This window comes from Echiichthys vipera (assembly GCF_963691815.1).
Source record: "Echiichthys vipera genome assembly, chromosome: 13".
Taxonomy (NCBI): domain Eukaryota; kingdom Metazoa; phylum Chordata; class Actinopteri; order Perciformes; family Trachinidae; genus Echiichthys; species Echiichthys vipera.
In genome coordinates, this window is record NC_139838.1 from 6,707,274 (window position 1) to 6,729,791 (window position 22,518).

General features: G+C 39.8%; 1 protein-coding gene across 1 annotated transcript in view; it reads left to right on the plus strand.

Annotated features, from left to right (window-relative positions):
• The window catches only part of ptprua (protein tyrosine phosphatase receptor type Ua), a 169,020-nt gene that overhangs the window by 44,514 nt on the left and 101,988 nt on the right, over positions 1-22,518 (plus strand). Inside the window, exons 2-3 of the mRNA XM_083926147.1 lie at positions 4,094-4,365; positions 19,936-20,017. Of these exons, the coding sequence (XP_083782273.1) occupies positions 4,102-4,365; positions 19,936-20,017 (346 nt within the window). The 5' untranslated portion in view covers positions 4,094-4,101. The remainder of the gene's footprint in view (positions 1-4,093; positions 4,366-19,935; positions 20,018-22,518) is intronic.

The following is a 22,518-nucleotide window of genomic DNA, read 5'->3' on the forward strand; positions in this document are numbered from 1 at the left end:
ATAAAGAACACATTCAAATAAAATCCACAACTATATGACACCATGTCGAAATCACTCCAAGCATCGTTTTCTGCATATTTTTATATCGGAGAAAATACGCAGATACGGATGGATACAGAAACGTCTGTAATAGGACGATATAGGATGATACTATCGGCCAACCCATATATCGATCTGGCTCCACTCTTTTTCCTCTATAATTCCTTATCGAGTAAACAAGGCACCCTCCAGGCCACACATTAAACCAGGCTCCTGGTGACTTTTTGGCTTTTGCATACCAAAGGGAGCAAGTCCATCATGGCTGACAAATGGAGAATGACTTGATAACACAAACTACACTTGCCTCTTTCTAAATAAAGAACTCCACTCAGAAGAACATTTCTTCAGAGCACATTAAACAGCAGTTTGTTATCAACCGGCCAGACAAAAAAACGACACAAATCTAAAACAACAGCAGAAATCGTTTCCTGGAACATTTCTCACTCTTGATGAAAGAGAGAGAGTCCACACATCACTTGTTAATGAAAGACCTTCACTGGTACTTTTCTTTGAAAACAGATGACGACCCCTGCACAAATGAATCCACATGCTATTAACGCTTCATTAAGATTGTTTGTATGTTAGAGAATTTGGATGAACAGGAAGAGGAGAAGGAGAAAGAAGCGGGGTAGAAAAAGAAAGGAAGAGGAAATAAGGACAAAAAGGAAGTAAGTCGATAGAGGAACAGGACTGATGGGAGAGTGGAAACAGGAAGCCACTTCTTTCTTTAGGGAAGGTCAGTAGGACTTGGGTCTGAGTCTGCTTTCGGGCCTTTAAACTGTATGTCTGAGAGAGGGGAGTGTGTGCGCTGATATGTGTCCTGCATGTCAGTGTGCAAGTATTACAGCCATCTCTCTGGTTTAAGCATTCCCTTGGTCGCCATTATGGCCTAATAACCGTGTCAATGTGATTAATGATGAGAGGTAGGGCTCTGATTGCACTCTCGCTCAACTACAGTACCAAGGCAACTACACTACCCAAGATCCAGCTGTCTGTGCTCGTCCACCATGGCCATCCCTCGCCCACCGCACCGGATGTGAAGGTTATGTGTTCAATTAGCATGCGTTCTCTCCCCTGCTGGCATCAAAGAGACGATGCGATGATGATGATTGGGAGATTAGAAGTTAGGGAGGAAACCATTTGGTCCCCAAGGCCACTTTATCCAGTCCAGACAGCTTACTGCCCGTCCTTTTCTCTCCTCGTGTTCATCTTCATCAACATTTGTTTAGATGCTGTTACAATGAAAGATTTTGAGAGCAGACATTCTAAATATATTGTGTATATATATATATATATATATATATATATATATATATATATATATATATATATGTATATATATATGTATATATATATAAATAAGTGTGTGATTATAAAGTGTTTCAGTGAGCAATTTTCTTCTAAATACCATCTTCTAAAGAGGCATCACATGAATATTCTTTCTTCTCATTCTTTACATTTCTGGAGCTTTATTTCAAACTTTTATTATGATCCATCAAAATTTTGCACAAGGGGATATCTGAAATGACCTCAAAGTAATACTGATTCTTTGTGTCCATCTTAATGTGACAAAATGTATATGATTTGGATAATTTAACCTGAGTGTTGCTATTCTCAGTCCTCACAAGGCCATCTTCAAAGTCCAACAGCTTTAACAAACTCTTGCTTTCACAATTTAAAACACTAGCTTGTGAAGTTGTAATGTTATACAGGAATGAAAAACTTCAAAAGCAGATCGTGTTAAATCTTCATTCTCAAATCAAGGACTGTTTTAATGCACGGCCCCACAGACATTCAGACCACAGTAACAGTCACTATCACATCAATCACTAAATTAAATCGGAAGCAAAAGACATCATTACCTGTTATGAAAACCAAAACAAAACAATACAGTGGAATAATGTCAGTTTACTAGTTCTTCAGGGAAAGTTCTATATCCATAAATCTAAATTCTCCAAATCGGGGCCAAACTTCAATCCATTAAGAATTGAATTTGAACTATTTCGAGTCCATCCAAAGTATTAATAATAAGAAACATTTTTATTTAATTTGTTTGTATGTATTTATTTTTGCGTTATTTATTGTTTTTTTCTATGCCTCTGTATTGTATTGTAAGTGTCTAAGTACCCTTACATATGTAATGTCATTATAATTTAAAATTGTATAATTTATTGAAAGGAGAATTCACTGTTTCTATATACATTCCTATCATTGTCGAGTGCGATGCCAAACTGTCCTACATATGTTTGTACTATATTTGTAAAAAAATTGCAAATAAAGCTTAAAAAAAAAGAAAAAAAAGAAAGTAACACAGGTAACATTTCTTACACAGTTCTCTGGCTGTCAGTTGTTGTTTTGACTGGGCCTGAACGCACCGCTATGAAGCTACCGCGCTAATGGAGGAAAGGTTATGCTGTGATTTCTTGTAAAAAAAATGAAAAAAGTTTTATTTCTGGTGAAAAGCTGAACTACAACCACAGTGAAATGTAATTTTGAATTCATGAAATGGCCAGATATGAGTATTTTTTTTTTTGTGTGTTCAAAAGTGGGTATGCAAAAACACACATTTTCTCCCCCAAATCTAATAGTGTGTGTGTGTGTGTGTGTGTGTGTGTGTGGGGGGGGGGGGGGGGGGGGGCTACATTGCTCAGGCACCGATGCATCATCTCCCCCAAACAAACAACTAGAGTGTGTTCCGCGCTTTTTGTTATGGAAAAACCTGTTCCAGCATGACATATTAGACAGTTTTTTGCTTCTTCTTGCCTAGTTTGACATTGCCTAAGGTATCCTTTGGTTGTTGATGCTCTGAACCTCAAAGTGAGTTCACAATTTTGGTATAGGGGAGAAAAAACTCTTTTCTCTTTCTCAATTTCATTAAAATTTCTTGTGTGGCCCTAAGCCCAGGACGGTGACCTTGCAAAACAGATAGCAGAGATAGTGGGAGAGGCTTGACATTCAGACTTTATTCCGGAAGTGTACGTCTGGTAAACCAGGTTATGCTGTAAAAAGTATCATTAGTCTGACGTCTCTCTTTGGGCCAAGTCATTGCAGGAGCACTTCATTTTTTGTCATACAATACAATAAATACTGTGTAGTATTAACCCCTTCATTGGTTGTTTTGCTTAATTCATGTCTGCCTCATAATCCAGAGGAAACAATGGAAGAAAATAAAATACGTAAGGGGTGGGATTCTTTTAAAATCTTTAATGATTTCAATGGAGGCACTGTTTTGGAGGATGAAAAAACGAATCACGGCATCTGACTTGAATCGTCATCTACTTGCTGTGAGCTAAAAACGTAATAGTGTTTTTTCCTTTCATTTTAAACTGAGCTTCCTGCTGCTGTGAAGGCAAAGCTCCCCCTTTATTACCCCTCCCCTCATTGTGGTGCTCCTGTCATGGCCAGGAGATCTCTGCTGTGCTGCCAGGATGACAGAGCCAGCAGTGACTGTGAACCTCGGTCAAAAATGAAAGCCCAATCTGACACCCGGCGGTTCAGCTTTGAACACACCAGATTTGAGGCAGCACTGCAAAACTGATGGAAGCCTTGTGAAAGCAGGAAGCAGGGATAAGCAGTGACAGACCAAATACAGACAAATAGCCGGAGAGGATCACAAAGATATGCTGGGTAACAACCTTGAGCCTGTCAACTATGGCTCTCTGGCTCTTTTTCAAGGTGCAAAAATGAAACAAGAAGGAAAACCTTTCACCAGTTGAAAACTAACATGACATATCTATCCTGGACTGAGGTGTTTCAGGTGAAGCCCAAGGAGTTGGGTGTTGCTATTTTTATACTTCAGGTCACTCAGTGCTATCTGGCAGGTGAAAATGCTGAAATGGCTGCTGTTTGTGAAGTGAATGTAGGTATAGCAGCTGCTGTTAAGAAGAAGAGTCTTTGCTCGGCAAGGCCGTTGTTATATTCTCACTAAAACTTTCAAACTGCTCTTTATCTGTCTTTGAGAGCCTGGCAATAATAATTTCACTGTGAACTGAGCAGTATTCAATACTTTGAAACAGTTCTCCAACACGCCCTTAACTTCCGTTTTCCTCTCCAGGGTCCTTCATGATGGTCAATTCCTCGCAGCATTTCGTGGGCCAGCGAGCTCAGCTGCTCCTGCTCCCGCTCAGCGAGAACGACACCCACTGCATCCAGTTCAGCTACTTCCTGTACAGCCGTGACGGCCACAGTCCCGGGGACCTGCAGGTCTACATCCGGGTCAACGGGGGCCCCAAGGGCAGCGCTGTGTGGAATATCTCAGGCTCCCAGGGACGCCAGTGGCACCAAGTGGAGCTGGCTGTTAGCACTTTCTGGCCCAGTGAATACCAGGTACCAGTAACACGAATATAGTAATAATGTATTACAATAATACCACCATCCACACCAACAGCAAGGTTGAAGCTAGGGCAGGCCGATATGGCCAAAATCTTCTATCCCGACTATATTTATCAACAATATATATATATATATATATATTGTTAATAAATATAGTCTATATGAAATAGCCACAAGGTAAAGCCTATGTTTGTATACTGTAAATATGTACTAATTTACTTTCAATATTTAAAGGGATAGCTTGGATTTTTTGAAGTAGGGTTGTATGTCGAAGTCATTGCATTACCTTCAGTAGATGGCGGTTGGCAGGACCCAAGTTTGAAGCAGGCAGAAGTACTGACATAGGAGCTAAGCAATGTACTTATAAAACAAACTTTTTTTTTTTCTCTCAAAAAAATCATTATCACTTTAAAGTTGAAATCCAGAAGAATTGAGATAGGCTGTTTCTAGAGGGTTTTTGGCGGTAAGATGTAACTGCAGGTGAGCCTCTGGGACCTCATCTGCCAGAGTTCCTCTTGAAACTGAACATTGATAGGAGGTCCGAAGAGAGAAGAGAAACAAAATTGTCACTAACCTTGCGCGGAAATGTTGCTATACAAACTCGATCGTATTTCTCTGCAAAACAGCAAATAAAAGTGCTTTCATTAGTGGGTCATATGACCGATCATCATTGTTTTAACTCACTCTTTGATAAATGGTAACTTAAAAGACAATTAAATAGATGAAAATCTTACGAATTACAACTTTAAGTATGCACCATATTTAGAATATTTTCAGCACTTAACCTTGCCATCAGACAGCCATTTCTGTGGGAACTGGAGCTGTTATATCTATCTAGGCTCTCATCAAGGCCACAACGCTCACTCGACCAAGCAGTCATTTTAACTCACAAAACATGCCCCAATCAGTTAGTTTATTTGTGGTAAGTCTGAGAATGTTCTCATTTTCCAGGTCATCGTTATCCCTAAATAAATTGAAGTCATCCAAGAGGCTTCATCAGTTAATTTATGCATCTGACCAGGCTGGGACTGGTCCAATAACTGGATCTCCACACCAGACCTTTGGACAAGTCCCAGCCTGGTCAGATGCATACATGAACTGATGAAGCCCCTTGGATGAGAGGTGAAACGTCTTCCTAGACAAACAACCAAGTCCAGATGCCATTGACTTCAATTTCTTTGGGGATATTTGTGGTATTGTGGGACACTGGTGAATCCGAATGAACACTTTAATAACACAGAAGTCACACAGTAACACAAACAAACTAGCCGATGGAGGCAGAGGTAGACCAGCAACTCCGTTCTGCAAGGTTTAATGACTGTTTTTGTCAAAGGAGTCTGGTGGCTTTTAAGAGGGCATATACGGTATAATGGCTTCATTTACCCATCGTAATGGGCTGTCTGACGGCAAAGTGAAGCAGTGAATATATTCTAAATTAAGAGAACAAATAAACTCATATTGATTTTTTTTAGGTGTCTAAAATATGTTTAGCTGCTACCCCTGCCCAAGTGCTGTGTTAACCGTGTCAACGACCATCTGCTGTAGGTAACAAATGACTATGGATGTGTACCTCATACAACCACACTTTAAGCTTTGAAACCAGGTTTTTAGTTGATTCTGCAGTAAACCATCAATCCATGTTGTTCTGTACACACTACTCTATATTGGCCTCTATTTAGTCAGAAATTAAACCTGGTTGATTTGTAAATAGCATCCATACAAACAGTGTAGAAAGAAACCCACGCATACCCACCATATTTTGTTCACAAAACATCCAAAAATGTTAAAACGTATCTTTCCAAAAAAATAGACTCCGTGTCAAATGCTCCCATTATTTTAGAGTAATTTGCATTACATGAAAGAGGAAGAACATTTGTAGCTCCAAGACAGTTTGGTCTTGCAATGTTGTTCTTCTTTTATGTGATAAATATAGATTTGACATAAACACAGGAGCACTGTCACTATGAGTTAACAGAGCGCACCCTAGATCAGTTTACTCTTCATGGAGACTGCAGCTTGGCCTGTGAAAGCAATTGTCTTCTGGAGGGAACTTTTTAATGTCTCATCAGGGTTGTTGTGTACAGGATGGAAAGTTTTTACAGAAAGCCTTAGTTAGAACTAGAAATGTCCATTTTAAAAGACTGATTTTTGGAGCTTTATCAATACCAGGGACTAAAAGGCAGGATATTTCTGCCTCTGCTGCTTCGATCGTTTTTAAATCTGTCTCTTGTGAGTCCCCAGCTTTATGGAAGGGCAAAACTGAATTGCTGTAGTACTCCTTTAGAACTCCAATTCTCCATGCAGCAGTGATGACATTATCAGTTAACCGATAGCTAAATAATAAGGTGATTGACAGAAAAGTGATTGTAATTTTGATAAGTGAATTGTCACTTTGTTGATTTATCCAAAGTAATCACACATACTGGTCACAGAATCAGAAATTGATACTTTCAATGGATTTTCTTCCCCTTCTCAGATTGATATCTTATGAATATAAAGTTGACATAGCATATATGATAACCTACTCAAAATAAGACATCAGAGTGGGTTCTGTGAAACTGTGATGGACGTTTTCCATTATGTATGATATTTTTTGGACTGAATGATTAATTGGTCATCAAAAAATAATGAACATAATTGTTAGTTGCAGCTTTACCAGAGTCTACCTGAGCAATCATTTAATAATATTGACTCAATGAACTCATTATAATGAAATTGTACTTGTCACTGTTTTGTGAAATTGTCACTAAAATGAGCTATTACGGTTTTACATTTAACATATATAAAGACTTATGTCTGATGCCAGCTGTGTGTTAGCATAATAACATATACAGCAGCATAATTAGTAGATGGTGAAGATAACATTGTAGAGACGGAGCACAGCACATCATACTCATACATATCACCCCTACCATAGGGGGAAAACAGTTAGCTAAAAACATTAGCTTCAAGCATGTCAAAGGATATTTTTTTGTACCCTATGTCTACCAAGTGAGGACAGGTTATTTATTAGTAAGCTAATGTTAGCTATGTTTTAGCAAGCGAAGACACTTGAAAACATAATACTGCATCACCTTCTAATTTATCCACTATATAACACATGTTTCTTACTGTCAAGTGTAGAATTGTTTTCCTCTCAGGTGTGGGTGGGACGTAAAGTATGCTATGTCCCTGTAGAGTTCAACAGAGAGGTTCCAGAAGTGAAAAATCCCATCCATACTCTGATTCAGGGTTTTGTGTTATCAGCCATAATGTCTTAACCATCAAAGGTAGACTAATCACAAGCTATGAGATTGTCAAACGATGGTTTAGCTCTTGTAACTCTAACTTTTTTTCAAATGTGTTTATGCAAATGTTGTAAAAGATGGTCAGGATTCATCTTGAAGCTGGTTGGCTTTAGCCTCGTGAGACCATCCTGATCTTAAGAGCTCCATTGTATTTTACTGGCAGATCAATCTGGTGACGCATGGCGGAGAAAATTTGGAGAAGTTTGACCAGCGACCAAACCAATCAGCGTTGGTTTTGAGTATTTTGAAGTGTGACGCAACATGAAGCAACTGTTCAGTGTAAACAACATGGTGGTTTCCGCAGATGAGATAAGCGCAGCTATGGAGCAAGCCGCTCGCTAACGCTTTTTTCTCTTGGATCCTTCTGTTGAATATGGACCGGGAAATTGGGCGTTTTATCCGTAAATCACGTAACACAAATGATAAATATCCTTTACTGACATGTTGTTTACTTTCTGAGCTTTGCCTCGGCGCTGTTAGTACGTCATACGCTTCGTTGATCTGATTGGTTGATTTGGCCTGTGTGTTGGTGATAGACAGATGGTTCATCCAATCAGCAAACAGTATTTTCACCCCTTCCCAAAAGAGTTCCCAGATGAATATGCTGAGCAAATGAGAATCAATTCACCTGGGCGTAATTAAAGAAGATGGAAAAAACCTGATGGAAATATTGCATTCATGTTCCAGGCTTAAAACTCTTAAGGATTTTCTGAAACATCAATAGAGCAAATTAATTGGTAAATTCACTGCAGTAACCAGTAGTTCAAAAATTGGGCCGTCACTGTTGAGCTCTATACTGCTCAGCAACAGCATGTTAGTATTGCAATTTTTAGCAGGTCAACCCTGATTATTGTGTTGTCACCTCATTTTGCATATATACTGTATATACCGAATATACAGTATATATATATATATATATATATATATATATATATATATATATATATATATATATATATATATATATATATATAAATATATAGATATAGATATATATTTAGATATACTGTATATGTATGGATATTGGATTTTTTAAGTTTTGTTTTTATGATTATGATTTCAGCCCTTGTAAAAAGCTTTGTCCCCTTCATTAAAAACCTGAGGTGTCAGCAGGACACTAATCCACCAGCTGTTCCATAGCGCTGCTCAGTGGTCACCAACTACTGAACTGTGGCTCCTCTCAGCCTCAGCAGCTTTATTATGAGCCCCCCATCATTTAAACTACATGAAAGAATTAGCTAATTGCAGATGTATCATATATCACAATGGCTCAATGGGTGTATAATTACAGTGGGCGTGTGTTTTCATTGTATCTTTATTTATTGGTCAATTTACCTGCATGCTGCAGTGCAATCAATAGCTCCATTTGATGCCTGTATTGTCGATGCTGAATTATTAGCACTGTTGTGTAGCTTGTAAGATTCTTATGACTAGATGCAGCCCTGATTCACCTCATTACAGCCAATAATTTATTCCCTAATGTTCTCTTTCTTTTCACCACGCTTGCCGCCTCCTACAACCCCCACCACACCCGGAAACACGCGTTAATGAGAAGGCAATGGCTGGTGTAAGGGATTGTGGGAGCGTGGGTCCGCCAACAGTCAATTGACCTCAATTCCATGCGACCCCCAGTGCGTTGGAGCGGGCTGGGTGTTTGCTTCCATAACCTTGGCGCACTCTGGGCCCCATCTCAATAAATCAAGAGCCAGTTAATGAGATTAGAGTGCTGCACAGATCAATGAGGACAGCCTGCGCTTTACTATCCTCAGCTCCCCTGTCCTGAGCGACTCGCACAAACAGCCAAACTGATTTAAAGTAATGATTTTCTTTCCTTCTGTATGGACGTTAGAAGTTTGTCTGCCGCGCACCATAGCAGAGGAGGAGGTGGATGTAGTGGGCGGGTGCTCTCAGAGGGGGAAACTGAGGTGTACAATCAGACGGGTCGACCCAGGTGGGGAATTTGCTTAGCGCCGTAGTGTTTACCATTTGGATAGGCGTGCATAAGCAATGTAATCTACTACTCTGGTGATGTATGTCCAAGCTGCCTGAGTGATGAGAAGGCTCTGTTCTCTAAAGTCCTCCCGCCAGTCATGTAGACACTGGACAGATTGCTTTATTTGTCCTATAAACCTGACTGATCGCCAGCACATAATGAAGCAGGTAAAGCTGTGCAGATGAGTGAAAAGGCTTAAACATAGGCCTGAAGGAACAAAGTATGTCTACTTGTTGTGTGAAGGGGCACAGGAGTGAGCCTGGATTGAAGGTTGGTGTCTCTTTTTAGTGTTCTCCTATTCTTTTTTTGCCGCGGGAACACTCCCCCCTCTCCTCACCAGCTCCCACAGCTACGAGCTCAGTGCCGGCCCCATAGGGTTCCACTCATTCGTCGATAAAGATCACTGTCCAGCACTCCCAGCCAACAGATCAACCCCGCAGGCCGCAGAGAAGCAGCTTCACAGAGTGAGAGGACTACCATTTGAGAAAGCTTTGAGGGGATAGTGTGTGTGGGTGGATGGGTGCTGGTGGTTGAGATTAAATAAATTTAAAAAAAGAAAGAAAAATATCTTGTAATCAGTGGGCATCAACACCCCCTCAGGACAGACAGACTGCTACAGAGATATGTTGGACTCCGATAAGCATTTGCATTTTGCTTTCACTGATTTCCAAATTCAAAGCCAATATTTCTGGGCTTCAATTGTTCATTGCTGATGGCGAATTTTGTGGTTCATCCAACATTATAGTGATGGCGGGGTGGAAAAGTCTCTTAAACGACATCTGTTTAGAGACAGGCTCATTCTTCATCCCTGGTGGAACTGCGTGTGCTAGCACCAGTGTAAAGAAATACAGAAGTTTTGCCATGTTGTCCACTTTGTCCATCAGAGTGGAACTATCGATCAAGTATTCAGGGTTGCACGGACGAGTGCTTGATACTCTTGAAAATGCGTGAATTTTAACGGTGTGTTTCCAAGGTTTTAATAGTGCTTGACTTTTGGATGAAGTGCTTGAAAATGCTTGGAATTGTATCTGCATTTCTATCACAACAAAAAGCTGTAGAATAGAAAAAAATAAGTCTGAGAGCCTGAAATGAAAACGTGAAATAATATTTTTTAGTTATCTATGTATTTCTAAAAATATGTAGTTTACCACAGCTGTATGGTTCTGGAAAAGCTTAAAAAGTGGAGTTTGAAAGTGCTTGAAAAGTGCTTTGGCCTTGGAAACGGTGTACGAACCCTGAGTATTGCTTTTCCACAAAGATGGAGGAATCACAAGAAAGATTTAAAAATGAACATGAAAATTGATGCTGCACAGGTCGGGATCTTGACTCAAACACCCCCAATGCTTGGTCCTCCATTTCCCATAATGCAACCAGTATCATCTCTTCTTTAGAGAGTTGTTAGCACTGATACATTTCACTAGCTGACAATCTGATTTGATAAGCAGGTGACTGAGTGCTGACCTTGCCACCTAACTCGCGTTGAACGTGTCAGACACTGCTTGACTTGTGTGAACAGACTTTTATATCGGTGATTGAACCTTAGATTGTCATGACATTGAAGGATGGAAGAGAACATTGATCCGACTTGTTCGCTCTCTCACTGTCAGCCTGGGTTTAGAAAGTACAGTAGGTGTTAAAGAGGTGCTCTTTTAGAAACCTTTTATTTATATTTCTTTTACTCCTACTTCACTCCCTGACCGCTGCATCCTCCTTATCTCGCCATCTTAATTCCAAGCGCATCTCACTATTTAGTCACCTTCTCTCTTATCTTTCCTCCCTCTCTCTCTTTCGCTTACCTATTTTATTGCTTTTTTCCATTAACCTATCGCCTTCTTTCACCTAGGCAGTGAAGCAGTGCGGTAGTATAAAGTTGGATATAGTAGTACCTTAAGTGTTTAAAAGGCAAAGTACCACCAGTCGGGACCTAAACTTCAGAGGTCAGGCTCTCTTTTCGTGGCAATCTTGCCTTTGACTTCAAAGTTTTAATTCATGAAACTTAATGAAATGAAACATGATTTTTGATACTACTCATGGTGAGCGTGTTTTCTTTTCCCCTGCATGTATTTATTTATTATTTCTGGACAATGCACAATAATGAACATATACAACAGTACGTGTAAATGTGCCAGATTGTTGCCCGGGGGCTACTTTCCATCTGTAGTCCATTAGGCAGGTTGATGTTACAAGAGAAGGAAAAAAATAAAAAAGACAAAAAATATACAATGTTAAAATCTGCCAAAAAGCAGGGAGAAATAGAAAGAGAGAATAAGAAAAACAGAACAAGTTAATAGTAAACGTAAAAACAAAGACTCAATTCATTAATAGGCTCTACTGGGCTAGTATGGGAGCATACAATTAGAGGTGGTTGCATGTTTGGTTAGCTTTAAGCCACACCTTTACTTGGCTCTGTAAGGTGGCCAGAGTGGGACATTCCCTTATAGTTGGGGGTAGTGTGTTCCAATTATGCTCTACCTTTAATACCTTTAATTTACATTCAGTTATAACCTCTCCATATACTTTTAATCTGTTGTTGAGGGGTCTGCCATTTCTGTACTGGATTCAGATTGCCTACCTAAGCATGAGAGGTTCACAGGAAACTATGCATGCAGATAGTGTGTGTGTGTGTGTGTGTGTGTGTGTGTGTGTGTGTGTGTGTGTGTGTGTGTATGTGTGTGTGTGTGTGTGTGTTTGTGTGTGTGTGTGTGTGTGTGTGTGTGTGTGTGTGTGTGTGTGTGTGTGTGTGTGTGTGTGTGTGTGTGTGTGTGTGTGTGTGTGTGTGTGTGTGTGTGTGTGTGTGTGTGTGTGTGTGTGTGTGCGCATGGTGTGCGGAGGATACAAGCTGGTTTAACAGGGAATATTGAGGGAATAAAATTGGCTGTCTTTTAGCTTTTGGACGGACGTGATGACTGGCCATTACAAGTACTGGGCGGTACACATTTCCATTTTTAAAATATTCTGTCCCCTGCTTCAATTATTCGCTTGCTGCTGTTGATGTGTAAGTCACAGAGAGGTGAGCAGCCTACTGATAAGATTAGACAGGTAAAGTCCATGAATTTGTGAACTGCGTATTTGTGTTGTCAAGCTGTGGCACAAATGTAATTCTTCACCTTTTGTGAACTGAGGCAGTTCACTAGAAAAAATGTTCTGCTCTATTAATCATCCAGAGCAGGCTCAATAACAGCTACTTGATTAACTTCATGTTTCTTCTCCTCCTAATTAACTGCCACTGTACAAATATAGTTGGAAAAACTCCATAATCATTGCCTACTCCATCACTTTAAATATTCATTCATAAGGCTGGTGTCTTTGATTTCATTGTGCATTAAACCTGGAGTGGGACGTTGCTCCATACTAAAAAAAAGAAAAGACTAAGAAACAGTGTGGACTTTTGTCATACTGTACTTTTCAAGTGTGGACCTTCTTCATTCATTCAAGCTTCACACATTTGCAACCATCCAGGTAACAGAAAGTCCGAGGACCAACGTTTCGCACCAGCTAAAGCTTCCTGTTCTTCCGTGTTGTAATCACAGCAGAATTATACCACTGTCATAGTGTGTGGCTCCAACCGCCGCTCTCAGGCAGGAATTACAAAAAAAAAATACAAAATAAAATCGTACTTTCAGTGCAGTGATCTTTTTCCATATGCAGACATTTAATAAGTCATGCACTACATTGATTTCACATTCCTCTATATAGAACATAATGTTAGTATGCTAGTGCAGCAACATATAGCTGACTATTAGTGCTTTCTTTCAACGTGTTTATTTATTCTGTCAAAATAAGAGCAGCTCCAGAAGACTGCCATCATCTGTTTACATGATAACGGTCGCTGTTAAAACCCTTTGGCGTCACTTTTTAATTGTCTGGGTCACTTTATGAATGCCAACAAAACCGATGTTACTTGGTTGGGTTTAGGCAACAAAAATACCTGGTTAGGTTCAAATACTTAAGAACCATAGGAAGAAAGTTAACTTTAAAAGCTGTCGTCTCACACACACTCCACTCCACACTCAAACTCGTGTGAAAGATCAGTGTGTGTCTAACTCTACCACCACGCCAACCTGTTGGTTCTGTATTATTTCCTATGGTGACACATCATCACACAGCTGTGGTTAAGCCCTTTACAGCTATGTTGATTATTGATCCAGTTTACAGTTACAATATAAACAGCCTTCTGAGGCAACTAGCAGGTAGAGTCGGGCCACACTGCCTCATATCTAATGTAGTGATAACAACTGATCACACCCATTCAGTCATGTGACAACGGGCGAATTGTCTGGCCTAAGTTTATGCATATTTAACTTTGGGCTGGGTCAATGTGCGCATCCCACGTAATTTGTTAAGTTGGGAAACAAAAGTTTGCTTCACCAGTAGTGTCAGTACAATTTTACTTTGTCTTTTTTTTGGGCACTGCCTCAGAGGGGCGGCTGCGGCCAGTAGCCTCTCAGAAATTTCAATGATTATTTTCTCATAAGAATAATGCGCACAATTCTTTTTTCTTGACATTATGTTCTATAGAACAGGGCATTCCTGTCAATCTGTATCTTTGCATTTTGTTAGCCCCTTCATTTTAATACAATGTGAAGCTTTGGACATCCACTACAGTTGACAGCCTGCATTGGGCTGCATGCCATTCACACATGACAATACGGTGATATTTGACACCCTCAGAATGACAACAAACTAAAATCAACCTAAATTCAGCAAAGGATTATGGATGTGATCATGGTTTCAGCATAATTGGAACATAACGGGACCTGCAAAAAGGTACCCTATTGGTGAAGGTGTTGTTGCACTGCAGCACACCGCAGTGGAACAACTGTTCACCTCATTTTATTTCTTCAGCCTGCAGAGAGGAGATGGCAGGTGTAAATGCATGTCATATATTTCAGTGTTTTACTGCCACTTTGTCAATATGGGTCGACAATGTTGGCCTCACGCTAGCTGAAGAAATCAATTAACAGAACATTGTTGCAATTTTTATTCACCACATTCCTCAAATGATTGCATGTAAGTCGTTCGATTAGTCAAAGTCCTCATAAAGATTGATGGCGTCCAAATATCTTTTGAGAGCTTTGTCATTAATGCACACACATAAATAATTTCTGCTATAACGGAAATTAAAAGCTGAAAATATTAATTACTGTGCAGATCTTGTTTTTAATGCAATCCCTTTTACTGCCACCCCTGATTTTAATGTATTCACTATGAGGCCTCCTGGGATGCAGTATGGATTTTGTAACTCTACACTATCAATTCTCCGACATTGAATTTTATGAGCCAAACACGACACTGCAGGAGGTGCATATTAAAATGCTTGCATGCTTTTTACATCAAATGTGACTGTCCAGCTGCTTCTGTCTCCCTAACTGTCTCCACTTGTTCTAGTGCCAGAACTTTCTTCCTGTTTTGAATTCGTTGTTGTCATTTCCTTTGGTTGCTTATGATGACACAACGCTCCATCCTTGGGAGATGGCACCCTGCTGCTCGCAGTGAACCAAACCTTATTCACACACCACAGATTGTGCCTTTGTAATGTTACAGGCCTCTTTTTTGTTGCCCATTCTTGTCTGGCTGGGAGAAGGCTGGAGGATGACATCACCTTGAGCTTCTCAATTGGACAAATCCATCTCTTTTATAGTTTGCAGAAATAGATTTTCCTCCATGCCTACTTGTATAAGTATTGGAAAAGGGTGAAACTTTGCTATCAAATATTAAAGATGCTATCAGGCCCTGTCATGGCAAACTATATCAGTGTGGCTTAAGCCTCCACCCTCCACTTTCTATCTCCTCCTCCTATGCAAGGTGTTCTCCGCTATCTTTACTTGCACTGTTTTTCTATATATACATCTTTTTATATTTCCTTCCTATTGTGGCACTGACAACTCAACACACTGCAACATAGATATCAACAGCTTCACCAATTCAATAATAACAACAACACATGCACAGCATTTAGAAAAAAATGCTTTAAGAAGTAAAACAATGACAAATTGAGAAATGCATATGGTAATATGCATGCAGGAACCATAAACTGTATAAAAAATGGACGTAGCATACCCGTTGGGGTCCGTTCTTTCAACTTGATCCAATCGTCCTCACCTACGGGAGTGGCCATCTTGTCAGACTTTGACTCCTACTCATTTCCTCTTACCAAAAAAGGGCAGTGATGTGACGTTGGGGGGAGGGAGATACATCCATCTGGCTGACATTCACCTCCGAGGAGAAATGAGGCCCAGCAGCTAACTGTCACTCAGTAGGCCGCACCCCTAATTATTCATAAACTCTAAAATAAAAACTAGTCTGGTACAAAATGTTGTCATGGAGATATGACCTAAACATACAGACTAGACTATTTTTTTGGTACCAGGCCTTAAATAGGTTTAATTATGCTGTGAGAACAGCCTGTTTAACATGGGGGTCAATGAGAAACTGCTCTGTTAAGAAACCTGCCCCTAGTGCACACTCGGAGAACTGCAGTTTTTGGCACTTCCTTATTGGATCAACCAGGAAGTTGCTGTGGTGGGGGCTTGGCAGGAACTGCTATGAACACACATCGAACATATGAAACACAGAAAATAAATGCAAATCCAGTCAAAAAAGGTAAATACGGAAACATATAATACAGATAACACCACCAAGTACAGAAACGTATTCTTATCAACGGGTTCATATGATCTTACAAAAACGTATGCAATACAGTTCCTATGATATCTTACGTACTATGAGGCTCTATTTAAGCATAATTTAAGGGGAGACACAACAAGCAAAAAAGTTCGTTTTTTTATGCACTGGCCAACTCTGAGATTTTGGGCTACTTGGCTTAAATAACACGTCTTCTTTCAGACTAGGGGAAACAACCCAAAAAACAAGTGTTTATTTTACTACAATTTGTGTATTTGCATATTTAAATATAAAAATATTCTCTTAATGTAAGTAATCAACTGTTTCATGATGACATATTTGACCCTATTCACCTGTGGTGTGTTACAAAATGTATAGAATTTTATAACTCAGGTCTTTGAAGACTGTTTTTGCTTTTTTATCTTATCTAGAGGTAGAAATCTCCACTTCAGTAGCACTTACATGAACTAAATGTTCCACTTTCATTTCTATCTGTATTCCGCAGGTTTTTTCATTCATGGCCTGATTTATACAACATGTTATTCCTAAAAAACATGGCAATATCCAATGGCTTTATACAATGTCCACATTTGTGTTCTGGAAATGTATTCAATTTAGTGCATATTTCACAAGATAATGCCTCATTTCCAAATTTTAAACATTACATTTCAGAAAATGTTTAGTTCAACACATATTTGTCTAAATGTACTGTAAATAATTAACTGGGGAAGTTCCATAGTGATATATATCTATTCACATACCTTCTGAACCTTGTATATCTTCGAAAATATGCCCGAAACAGATTTGCATGATATATTATTAAATATGACATTCTATTTTAATGCTGTGAAAAGGCTCCAGCACGTGACTGTGACCCCTGGGTGAACTGTGTTATGGGACCCAACCACCACCCCGACCCTTCTCCCTTCAAGGATTTTGGCGCTCTTATACTACTTCACCTGATTTTCTTTTTTGGCAAGGACTATGCTAGGCTAGCAGTCACAACTATCGCAACAAAAAGCATGCCCGGAAATGGGCATTACCTTGGTTTTTTTTTCCGTACAACTATATATATATATATATATATATGTTCCTTGCTTGTGTTGTCAGTAAGTGGTTATTTAGCTTTCTCCTTAATTTGCAGTAAATTCAGATATGTTATATATGTATTATGTAATTGGTGAAGATAACTGGTTTAGCTACAATATATGCAGTGCATTGAGCTCTCAGGGTCGCCGTAACTTCTCCCAGTCCAGCGTCACTCTGCTCTTCAAGCATTGAGCAAATATTCTCTTTTTCAGTGCCCTGCTTTGTATGTACAAAGTGCAAGGGGATTCTACTGTAGTCATTTGCATAATATCTTGTGTTTGCATGTGTGCAGCTTTTGGATACCAAATTCCTTGGAGTCTGGCACAGTCAGACTCAAACGCACATTTCTAGAAGTGAGGGCAAATGCGAAGGAGCTTAATGATGGCTCAAAGCGCGGAGCTGAGTGAATCGATGGTGGTGGGTGCGTTGACGCGTGATGAATTGAAGAGTTAATCGGTCTGACGTCTCTAATGGCCCGACATAGGAATGAAAAATAAAAATAAATTAGTGGAAAGAAAGCCTTAGTCTGTATCCATCTGCCAAGGCCTTTTGTGTTATTGATTGGCCCTAGGCACTTAAAGCCTGATGTATTGTCAACATTGCAATCTATTGCCTGTCTGAGTGCATGGTCACAGTCTGACTTCCACTAGGCTATCGCATAGATAACTAGATGTAGTAAGAGTGGGTGAAACAGTGGCACAAACACACACACACACACACACACACACACACACACACACACACACACACACACACACACACACACACACACACACACAAACACAATTTATTATACAGTTACAGCTTTCATGTTACCAGCTGTTAATGCACTCAACCCTTGAGTTCAGACTTTTGTCGTGCTGCAGTATAAAGTGAAGAGTTTCTTGTAGAGAGAATTGTTTGGGCTCTGCTGACTGTAATTACTACTACTAAACCCAGAATGGCTTTGTTGCACTCTGGGAGGCCTCCCGATTCACTTTGAGGCTCTGCATGTAACCGGCTCTCTCAGATGACAGAGTGAATATTCAGGCTGCGTTTAAGGACTCCTGCAGCTGCCGTATGGATTGATGAGGCCAAAAGTCCTGGCTGCAGCGGCCAGGGCTTGACTCCGACCTGTGGCCCTTTGTTGCAGGTCGGCCCCTTTCTCTCTCTCCCAATTCCTGTCAACCTTCGTTCTATCAGTATAAAGGCATGAATGGCCAATCAATGAAATAATCTTACAAAGAAGAGAAATAAAAATGAAAAAAGAAGTAACAAATATTGCCATTGGCCTCCATGCTGCTTTTTACGGTTGACTTACCCTGTCTTTTATGACATTAAACGTACCCCCCCCCCCCCCCAAAAAAAAAAAAAAAAAAAAAAAACAGAGGCATACTCATTTAGTGGCAATGGAAAATGGGTCTAATGCCTATCTTTCCCATGTTTAAAGAAAACTGCATATATGTGAAAAATTTTGTTTAAAAATGGGTATTAAAGTGTGAGTGACAGCTTTTGCACCGGCGTTCAATTTATATTGACAGGTATCCTGCCTCTGCTCCAGTCTTCCAGTCTGTATGTGTAAATGGGGCGTCTAGGTTGTGGCTGTTTCCTTACCAACTGTCTGTATACTGTATGGGTTGTTATGTTAAGTAACAGTTCTGTCAATGGTTTTGATCACACAATTAGTTCCCTGTTATTAATATATTTAATAATAAAATTGTATCTGTTTATGTAGGCTATTAGGTTATACAGGAGGTTTGAATGTATATACAAATATGTGTCCTCTGTACTTAGACCTTGATTCATTTGAGGAAAAACTCCTGCCCCCAAAATGGAGATTGAAGCAACAAGATACGATTTAGATTTAGTTTGGTTACGGTGTGGTTGGTGATTGTTATAGACCTTATAACCACGGAGATTTGCATTTAAAGCAACTGGTTTTATTGCCTGAAAATTGGATTGCAAATGAGTATTCCTGGTTCTACGATTTACCCTGGGAGTGTGGATTCAAGCACTGTATATCTAGCCTTCCAGGCTATTTATGAGCATTGAGACATCATTGCAATCACTACACACAGCTGAAACCACAAACTGTCAGGTGGCTGCCTTGCATTCAGATCTGTACAGGCCAGTGTAGGTGCAGTAATTGGCGTCTGTGCCTCTAATATGTTTTTCCTGTATGACCCATGGCTTTTTATGACAAAATAGTGGCTCTAAAGAGCACTGTTTTTTTCATTCTAAGGGGCTTATACCAAACACTGATATTTCCCTGTTGGTGTTTTAGAGAGATGAAAAAGGTCCTGCTAATTAATTCTATTATTGCTCATATTAGAATACTGTGTTTGAAAAAATACACAAACAAAGCAGGAACAGAAATGCAAGAAGCCTTCCGGATTAACATTTTAATGGCAATATCAAAATATACAATGCGGCTTTCTTTTGAAGGTGCGATGGAACTAATAGGAAATCTGTGCAAGCCTGTTCTTGACAGGACTTTGGACCCCCATCCCTATAATTTCCTGATTTGTCAGTCTACTTGCCTCTCAAGATGTAATGGTCTCTAGTCATTTCATTTATCCTTTGTCTCCACAGGTCATCTTTGAAGCAACCATTTCCGAGGAGCGACAGGGTTACATAGCCTTGGACGACATTGTGCTGCTCAATTACCCCTGTTGTAAGTACCCATTCCGCTCTGCTCATAGCATACCTGCTGACCTTTACTGAGTCTGACCTAACTTTGTAAAAAAAAATGTAACAAATGAACACACAAATGTACTGAACTTTTATATATTTATTCATTTGTTAAAACAATTGTACACCAGCTTAAACAAAATGTAATAGCTCAACCTGAGAAGTAGGTAACTTAAATAACAAACAGTATTGTAACTTATTTGTAAAAAGTGCAAACAGGAATATAAAATACAGCAGCTGACCCTGATAACATAGTAACAAGTTGAAGGTGCTGTTTGTCCTCTCAGACTTGCCGTAGTTGCTGTGCTGTTAAGCTGTTCAAGTGAAGCTGGGGTGTTTCCTTTTGCTGTCCTTTTTCTCAGCTTTACCGTAAGGGACACATGTCTATAAGTGACCTTCTATATTTGATTTGAATATGTCACATTTTGACCAGTGAAACTTTATTAAAACTGCTGTTGGTTCAGGGTTTAATATTACATTGCTAATCGCGCAATGCATTTTTAATTTTAAGTTAGCATCCATGCTAATTCTTATTTTTTTGTAACTATTAATAAAAGAAAATCGTAGAACAGGCTACTGTTACGGTATTGTGAACACATTATAATTTGAACGGGAATTCCAAATCGAATACAGCAGCAGCTGAACTAGGTGAGGTACCTCCATACAGCTGAGTCTTCGCTCGCTCCATGTTTTTGCTGGTGTTGGCCCTGAGTGAACCAGCAAGCTGGCTTGTGACCATTTAATGGGTCGGTCCATGGATCTGGCTTATTATTCGATAACCGATCCAGCTAATTTGTCAATAACGGGACTAAAATGGGTGTATCTCTAATTAGAAGACAACTAGCAATAACAACTAGCTAGCTGCCAGCAATGGATATCTTTCTGTGAACCATAATGTGCAAAGATTTGACAGAAAACACTGTATGCAAGTAACTAAAGACAACTTATTAAACAGCAAAGTGTGTGATTGGACTTACAGGCCAGATAGAAGCTAATAGAAACGCATCAACACCACCAAAGGTCACAGCTAATTGCTGGCAAAAAGTATACACTGTTGGCACTAAGTTTGCTACACATCTCCTATCGGGGTTGCAGTTAAAAAAGCTCCTTGTGAAACTGGCTGAGGACACAGACACACCACAGCCCATCGGAGAGGACCCGTCCATTGCAACGGTAGTTATGTTACGATAAACATATTTTAGTGCGCAGCTAAAAGATTTGGATTAGAAAAGCGTTGTGAAAACAGCAAAATATGATAAAAACTTCCTCAAATGCAATTTATACGCTGCCTGGATGTGGTTTTTGCCTTTTTTGAAAAAGGGTTGATGAGCTAAATAGGATATGGAAACCCCCTCATTTCCACTGCCGGGATCTTCTTGGACATTCTCATAACACATCACCCTCTCCGGACAGCATGAGACATTGTCACTAGTAGCTGACATGCATGAGCAACTAGAACTTATCCACTTGAACCAAATTCCTAAAGACCTTTTCTCAATTTTCTAGAGTAGATGGGTTAGATAGCCAGTTTCCTGTTTGCAACCTCTCCTTCCTCTTCTCTGTTTACTGGGGGATACAGCCTATGCCTATTACGAGCCTATAGCGCCAACTTCTGACCAAACTATGCTGTATTGTCGCCTAGTTTATTTGCTCCACACTAGTTATAATGCATGTAATTAGCATTTCCTTTTTGCAACTTTTCAAAAGTTCGTTAAAACTTATCTCGACTGGAAACATGCTCTTCTCTAGAACGCAAAATCTCTGTTACATTTTTGAGGACATTGCAAGGTCTATTGCTTGTCTAACTGTACACAGTCTTTAACAGTGTCGTTGCTACAGTTAGTGAATCATGCAATTCTTGCACAAGGTGAAGTACTGCACCCTGTTATTCTGGAGCATATGGCCAGGAACTACACGTTGCAGCTTAAAACTGTGCTGTAAAATCTCTACTATCTGCAGCTTACTGTATATCCAACAATACTGACACTGGAAACCTAGTATTTCTGTCCAGCCTTGTTGCTTAGATCAGATCCACATTGGACCTTCTGTGAGAATGGTAATATTGTTTTGTAGACCCAAAAATGTAGGGAATGTTAATGAATGGTAATGTAGGATATTCATTAGCTCATGAAATTCAGATATCCTTTTCTGGCTGTACTGCAAAATCAGGCAGGCCACATGTTATAAATCATTGAATCCTCACCAGGGAACAGACAGAAGAACTTGAATAACCCTTTTCTTTTTTTACCCAAGCTTATCTCAAATATTGCCAGTTGCCTCAATGCCCTATCGTCAATGGAGCAGGATGCTTATCCATGGTGATTTTTGGATGGGGCCTCTGTGTAGGTAATGTTGCCAGGCCCCCTTGATGACTTGGTGACTCTCACAGTGTTCAGCCTTGATGCAGATGGTGGCGCTTGGACCCGTCACATTCTTGTTAGCTCACATAAGCAGCTAGTGTCCATGCCTGGAATTGTGTATAAT